At 34.1% G+C, this 8,358-nt stretch overlaps 1 protein-coding gene across 1 annotated transcript in view; it reads left to right on the top strand.

Annotated features, from left to right (window-relative positions):
* The window catches only part of LOC144958848 (protein Wnt-1-like), a 55,392-nt gene extending 50,349 nt beyond the window's left edge, over positions 1-5,043 (top strand). The window contains exons 5-7 of the mRNA XM_078891092.1: positions 1,740-1,766; positions 2,061-2,230; positions 3,260-5,043. Coding sequence (XP_078747218.1) covers positions 1,740-1,766; positions 2,061-2,230; positions 3,260-3,439 — 377 coding nt within the window. The 3' untranslated portion in view covers positions 3,440-5,043. The remainder of the gene's footprint in view (positions 1-1,739; positions 1,767-2,060; positions 2,231-3,259) is intronic.
* Positions 5,044-8,358: the final 3,315 nt, after the last annotated feature.

Here is an 8,358-nt window from a genome sequence, read left to right as displayed (position 1 = left end):
TGCGTGTATGTTTGTGTGTGTGCGTGTGGGTGTGTGTGTTCGTGTGTGTTGTGTGTGGTGTATACATGTGTGTGTGTGTTGGCATTTTTCAGCAAATCGTGGCATTCGTAGTGATATTATTCACTTGATCACATGACGGCATTCGGATTTACACAAATTTTAAACAAGTTTCAATCGATAAACAACGTCAACTAATATTACTGCTGATATTACTGTCGTTTTTATGACATCGATGTGATAATTATTGCCCTGGGAAATATTTAATTAAACGTTGTCGGCAAACTGTCAATTGTATCTGTCTAGCTTCTAGCCCGAACATACTTGCTATTTTTCGCGTCTGCTTCAGATTTTCATTTGACCTCACATAAGTTAGGTAAAGGGGAGACATTCCGAAAGGTCCTACATCCCCGGTATTCTTTCAATTTGTATTTTCACCGTTGATCTTTTGTCAGGCGTTTATTTATTCAATATTTCATCATAAAGAAGCATTTTAAAAACTCTTGATAGATTTGTGAAAGTTTAAAATTTCCTAATTTGACCATTGTTTTGATTCTCGGCCGCCATTTTAATTTGTGAAGTATTGAAAGGTTGTGCAAAGCAGTCCGAGGGGTTTATTTTTCTATTAGGGTTAGTCATAATGCTAGGGTGTTTATTTTCCTATTAGGGTTAGTTAAAGGTAGTCTAGGTTTTACTTTTTCTTGGGGTTAGTTGAGGGAATATTATTTAAGTTGTTTCCCTTTGTAGGAGCTCTCGGAAGGCCTCCCAAGTCAAGCGTGGTAAAGACTTGTGACTTATTGATATTGATATCTACTGACTGATAAACTAAAATCATGCCGAATAAAGCATGGCAGCGACGACAAGCACATCGATTAAAGTGTGCATCTAATCGTAATCAAGCTAATCAAGAAAATAATTCAGGCAATATCGAATGAAAATAGTTCTTTCCCCGCGAAATTGCGGGCTTTTTACTAGTATATAATAATAATAATTAATAATAATAATAATAATAATAATAATAATAATATAATAATAAATAATAATATAATATAATAATAATAATAATTTATTATTAATAATTAATAATAATGATATTGATAATAATAATAATTAATAATAATAATAATAATAATAATAATAATAATAATAATAATAATAATAAAACTCAGGTAATGAATTCTATTGCTATAACTGGGCTGGGTTCCTGACCTCCCATAGTGGGCAGGGAGGTCCATACTGTGTCTTCTATCCCCTTATATCTGTTTTCAAACATGCTTTCTGTCTTTGTCGTGGAATGAGATAACTTGGTTTTGTTCTGGCCCTGCCGAATACCCTAGCTGGGAGGGAAACAGTCAAATGTATAGTTATTGTTTTGGGAGATGATATTCTTTTCCTTGTAAATCATCTCTCTGTTAAGCACTGTATTGTTTTGTTTACATATTATATTTGATTTGTAAGCATTTGAGTGTGTCTCTCTTAGTTGGGGCCTGTGCTTGTGTCTGGATGAGACTTATATGTGATCTCAAACTAAGTACTTTGATGGTGTGCTCTTGGAATCTACATCTGTTTCCTATTTGAACCAATTCCCCTTTTGTCTTCCCTTTTCTTGGATGCTTTAATTGTAATTCTAGAACTTTTTACTATCCCATTTTCTTCCTTTTTACTGTCGCTGATATGACCTAAATGTGTTGCAAGCGCCGTAAAACTCTTAAAAACAAACATCTACTCTTTTCCTTCTTCAGGTAATACAGGTCAAGATAATGTATCAAGTGAGTACTAATAATATTTTAAAAGCGGAAATGCGCTTGCATTTAAAATTCTTTTTTTATTCTTTTGAATTATTATTATTATTATTATTATTATTATTATTATTATTATTATTATTATTATTATTATTATTATTATATATTATTATTATTATTATTATTATTATTATTTATTGTTATTGTTATTATTATTATTATTATTATTATTATTATTATCATCATCTTCATCATCATCATCATCATCATCATCATCATCATCATCATCATCATCACCCATACTCTTCTTTCCACCCCCAGAGAACTCCAGCCCTAACACCAAACGCCGTAGAAGAAGAAGACGGCGGCGATTCCATTTTACTCCCGCCAACAAAAACCACAAACGTCCTGGTCGAAGGGACTTGGTGTACTTTGAAAGATCTCCCAGCTTTTGTGACAAGGACGACGAGTTAGGCTACGCTGGCACGGCGGTGAGAATGACTTAAACCTCTCTTTTTGGAAGGCATATTTATCTTTTTCTTCTGTTCCACCTCTGAATTATTCGTAATCAGCCTCTCCACCCCCAGACACCTCCTTCTCCTCCTCCTCCTCCTCCTCCTCCTCCTCCTCCTCCTCCTCCTCTTCCTCTTTATTCTATCCTTCCCCTCTTTTTAGATTTCAATACACAACTGCTACAACCTTTGGAGTTGTTCAATCTTAAATTTTCTATTAATTTTAACAATACCTTATATAGTGACAGTTTGTCAAAATTTGGGCCCCTTTTTGACCACCGAAATATAAGAATAAATAGTTGAAAAATAATTCGACATTCGAATCAATATCTTTTGTCTATCCTATTAGAATAATTTTAATTTTCATATGTATCTTGATGATATGCATTTAAATTAAATACTCACAAGCTTTGTTGCTGGATTAATTTTCTCAACAAACAAACTAAGAGCAACCTTTGATCTGATAAATAGACTTGTGTTAGAACCGACGTGAACTAATTTGCAGGTCTGATAACCCAATTCCTTGTGGGCTCATTGTTGTAATGGAAATCTATTTTTTTTAATGACGCAAAATATTGTCCTTTACAACAATGTTGAACTCGGCCCATAAGTGGGTTCGGATGTCAGACCTGCGTTATATACACGTTGGTTAGACCTTATCACTCAACTGGCCGTCTAAAAATAATAGAAAAAAAAAAAAAACAAAAAAAAAAAAACAGAGTGATGTCAACTTTATTCCGTCTAGGGAATGAGATTAGCGGAAGAGTAGCGTCCCTTGATTGGACGTCACCTTACAGAGAGAACGTCAAAATGGTTTTGCGCATGCGTCTCTCTCGTCCTCGCTTTAGGTGAAGTGTCTCGTGTCGCATAACCAACATGATGTTCTCTCTCTAATAACTTTTCCGCTCGTGATTTCCAATCAAGGGACGCTACTCTTCCGCTAATCTCATTCCCTATATTTATACACATAACAGTACTATTATAAAAACATTTCCCCCTTCAATCCAGGGTCGAGAATGCAATGCGACGTCCCTAGGCATTGACGGATGTGACCTCATGTGTTGTGGGCGTGGCTTCCAGACGGAAGAGTTCACGGTCAAGGAGCGGTGCCAGTGTATCTTCGAATGGTGCTGCAAGGTCAAGTGTAAAACGTGTATTGTCCAGAAAATTCGACACAGCTGTTCATGATCAGATCAGATTCCATCCGACACCAAAACACATCGGCATCATCGTCTCATCCACTCCCTTACAACGAAGATCATCGCTCTTCCCTCATTCAAGATATTTATTATATAATATTACATACATATTGGCTTCACTACAGAACTTCTGTTTCTTTAAAGAACATAGTATTTGCTATTTGGTTAGCATTGCACATAATGTGTTTTTGAAAACAACGGCAGAGAATTTAGGTCATCTCTGGGCAAGGGACCTAAAGCTCCTGGTTCATCTATAACGAGATGGATGAACTTCATCCTTTATTTCGTCTGTGAGCAGAACTGCACTTTTTGATTCGTTTATGAACAAGAGAATTGCTTCTTTTGATTCGTCTGTAAGAAGCAGAATGACTACATCTTTTTGATTCATCTGTAAACAGAATGACTACATCTTTTTGATTCATCTGTAAACAGAATAACTACATCTTTTTGATTCGTCTGTAAACAGAATGACTACATCTTTTTGATTCGTCTGTAAACAGAATGACTACATCTTTTTGATTCATCTGTAAACAGAATGACTACATCTTTTTGATTCATCTGTAAACAGAATAACTACATCTTTTTGATTCGTCTGTTAACAGAATGACTACATCTTTTTGATTCGTCTGTAAACAGAATGACTACATCTTATTGATTCGTCTGTAAACAGAATGACTACATCTTTTGATTCATCTGTGAGCAGAATGACTACATCTTTTTGATTCGTCTGTAAACAAAATGACTACATCTTTATGATTCGTCTGTAAACAGAATGACTACATCTTTATGATTCGTCTGTAAACAAAATGACTACATCTTTATGATTCGTCTGTAAACAAAATGACTACATCTTTATGATTCGTCTGTAAACAGAATGACTACATCTTTATGATTCGTCTGTAAACAGAAGGACTACATCTTTATGATTCGTCTGTAAACAGAATGACTACATATTTTTGATTCGTCTGTAAACAGAATGACTACATCTTTATGATTCGTCTGTAAACAAAATGACTACATATTTTTGATTCGTCTGTAAACAGAATGACTACATCTTTATGATTCGTCTGTAAACAGAATGACTACATCTTTATGATTCGTCTGTAAACAGAATGACTACATATTTTTGATTCGTCTGTAAACAGAATGACTACATCTTTTTGATTCGTCTGTAAACAGAATGACTACATCTTTTTGATTCGTCTGTAAATAGAATGACTACATATTTTTGATCCGTTTGTACGCAGAATGACTACATCTGTGAACAACAATTTCGGGCTCATCTGTGAGCAAGTGGAATCAAATTCAAATATGAATGGAGAAATACATAATATTTACGTTATCCTGACAAAGGAACTCTTTGCCTTTTTCGTAAATTATGTTAATTCCAGGATCTTACGCGATTCTTGGAATCGAATTCTATAATTCTTGTTGATTTTATCCGTGTCTTCCTGACTGAACGACTGTGAAAACAATAGTTATGCATAAAAATAACCTTAACTAAGAGTCTTTCATAACGTACAACGTAACAAGAAACTCGGGTAGAGAGATATGGCAGATAGTCTTCAGAGAAGAGACCATCTACCCCCCCCCCCCCCTCCCATTCACTTCGAACAAGGGATTTGGTCCTTAACTTTTTACGCTCTACAGTGACTGGACCACACCTAGGTAATGACTCCTTAGTGCCTTTATATATATATATATATATATATATATATATATAATATATATATATATATATATATATATATATATATGCCAACTGAGGAAATGAAAGACATTGAAACGTTCGTTTTGGCGTAAATATACGTCGTGAGTGAATTTATTTATTTTTATATGCTCTAATTATCGAGCACTCTCGTACCTACAAGTACCCACTAACACTCATAAATATATATATATATATATATATATATATATATATATATATATATATATATATATATATATATATATATATATATATATATACATATATATATATATATATATATAATATATATATATATATATATATATATATATAATATATATATATATAAAGTCGGCACGTGGGCCCGAACCCACGACCTTCGGGCCAGGGTTTAATTCTGGCGTAGCAGGCCCTATTTTATGTGTGATTTTATAATCAACTAATCCATCGGTACCGTCAATGAAAAAGGATAAAAATAGATCACGGATTGTGTTTGGTGTGTTACAGTTAAAATGCAAGATACATTATGAGGGAATCACTATGATATCGTAAATCTAAATACATAGGGTTCAATAGTCTGACGTCACGTCCGCTCAGAAACCAGCAGCTTGGTTCTTAACAAAGAAAATCTGTACTTTTTATTCTTCAGGTTGCTCGAACTTTTTCACACGCCAGTCAAAAATGGTCAGATTTATAATGAATTTTCTACCCCCTGGACATATGAGTACATTTATTCTCGTCAGAGAAGTATTTCATAAAGATTGAGATAATGGCGTCCGCCATTGTTCCCAATAGTTTAGAACCAGTTACTAAGCGTCACTACGGGGGGGGGGGAGGAAGTGACGTCACGACTTTTGAACCCTATTATTATTATTATCATTATTATTATTATTATTATTATTATTATTATTATTATTATTATTATTATTATTATCATTATTATTATTATTATTATTATTATTATTATTATTATTATTATTATTATTATTATTATTATTATATATTATTATTATTATTATTATTCAGCATTCAGAAAGCCTTTGATTTTATCGGAATTTTAAAGGCGTTTTTAAAAAAATACAAATTGCTTTAAATAAATTTTACCCTCGTCCCCGATGTTAGATTTCATTCTCTTGATGGACAAAGAGAGAAAAAAAAAATAGTATTGAAAATACTTTTATAAAGAATTCAAGCAAAGATAATAATTTAACATGTGTTGTGATTCTTGTGTCCGCTGAATGCTCCAGATGAGTTTTAACGTGTTTAAACTAAACTGACCTTGCTAAGAGTTTGGATGTGTCTAGGCTGTCCTTGCAAGAGTATAAACGTGATTAGTTGCCCTTGCAAGAGTTTTAACGTGATAAGATTGACCTTGCACAACTGTTAAGCTATTGAAACTGTCCTTGTAAGAGTTTTAACGTGGTTAGATTGACCTTCAAAGAGTTTTAACGTGTTTATATTGACCTTGCAAGAGTTTTAACGTGATTATACTGACCTTGCAAGAGTTTCATTGTGTTGAGATTGGCCTTGCAAATCACACGTAAGCCTCAAACTGAGAACACGACATTGATGGTGCAAGATATTCAGATGAGGAGGATAATGTTCTAAGACACAAAGCACGGACACCCTCTTACTTTGTGTTATTTCATTTATTTATCTTTATTTTGGTTTGTTCTTTGATGACGTCGTTATTTGACAACTCTATTATAACAGTGACGTATTTTGTTCTTGTTTATTTTGTTTATTCTCTGCACTGTTTAGATTCCCGCGTTCAATTTACCTAATATTAAGCACATTGAATTGAACATAATGTTTTACTGGGTGGGGTTCCTGACCTCCCATAGTGGGCAGGGAGGCGCTTACTGTGTCTTCTATCCCCCTATAATATCTGTTTTCCAACATGCTTTCTGTCTTTGTCTTGGAATGAGATTACTTTGTTTTGTCCTGGTCCTGGCCGGAGTCCTAGCTGGGAAGGAAGCTGTCAAATGCATAGTTATTGTTTTGGGAGATGATATTTTTTTCCTTGTAAATCATCTCTCTGTTATGCATTGTATTATGTTTAGTTTACATATTATATTATATGATTTGTAAACATTTGAGTGTATTCCTCTTAGTTGGGACCTGTGCTTGTGTCTGGATGAGACTTTTAGGTGATCTCAAACTTAAGTACTTTGGCGGTATGCTCTTGGAATCTACATCTGTTCCCAATTTGAACCAATTCCCCTTTGTCTCACCTTTTCTTTTGTGCTTTAATTGTAATTCTAGAACGTTTTACTATCCCATTTTCTTCCTTTTTACTGGCGCTGATATGACCTTAATGTGTTGCAAGCGCCGTAAAACCCCTAAAAACAAAGAAAAACAATCGGGGTGGGGTTCCTGACCTCCCATAGTGGGCAGGGGGGTACTTTCTGTCTTCTATCCACCCATATCTGTTTTCCAACATGCTTTCTGTCTTTGTCTTGGAATGAGATTACTTGGTTTTATCCTGGCCCTGGCCGGAGTCCTAGCTGGGAGGGAAACAGTCAAATGCATAGTTATTGTTTTGAGAGATGATATTTTTTTTCCTTGTAAATCATCTCTCTGTTATGTATTATTATATTTGTTCTTTTGAATGTATAATGTGAGCATTTGAGTGTATTCCTCTTTGTTGGATCTTGTGCTTGTGTCCGGATGAGACTTATGGGTGGTCTCAAACTAAGTACATTGGTGGTATGCTCGTGGAATCTACATCTGATCCCTATTTGTTCCCAGTTCCCCTTTGTCTTACCTTTTCTTGGGTGCTTTAATTGTAATTTTAGAACTTTTAACTATCGCATTTTCTTCCTTTTTACTGGCGCTGATATGACCTAAATGTGTTGCAAGCGCCGTAAAACCCTTTAAAACAAAAAAAAAACAAAAAAAAAACAAACACCATAAAAAAACCCCAGAACATATTTTAAGCTGTTGTTTTGTATAACGTGTAGAGGTGTGTACTACACAGAGTGAATGTGTATCCATAACGTGTGTAAATTTGACCCGCCGCCTATAACTGGTATAATGTATGTGTATTTTGCCAAAAGTTTTAGATTTAAAGCCAAAATGATCAGAAATTATAAAATTGGGTTGTTTGTAATATTATTATAAAAACATTAACTCTCTCCTTACCGATCATTTTTAGTATTTTCCCAAAAATGACAGGCTTAGCTAGCAGAAAAATTGATCTTTAAAACACAAAA

Source organism: Berghia stephanieae, chromosome 13 (assembly GCF_034508935.2).
Source record: "Berghia stephanieae isolate SIO BIC M18660-M18661 chromosome 13, UCSD_Bste_1.3, whole genome shotgun sequence".
Lineage (NCBI taxonomy): Eukaryota > Metazoa > Mollusca > Gastropoda > Nudibranchia > Aeolidiidae > Berghia > Berghia stephanieae.
Note: the sequence above shows the minus strand (reverse complement) of the source record. Positions and strands in the feature narration are given on the sequence as shown.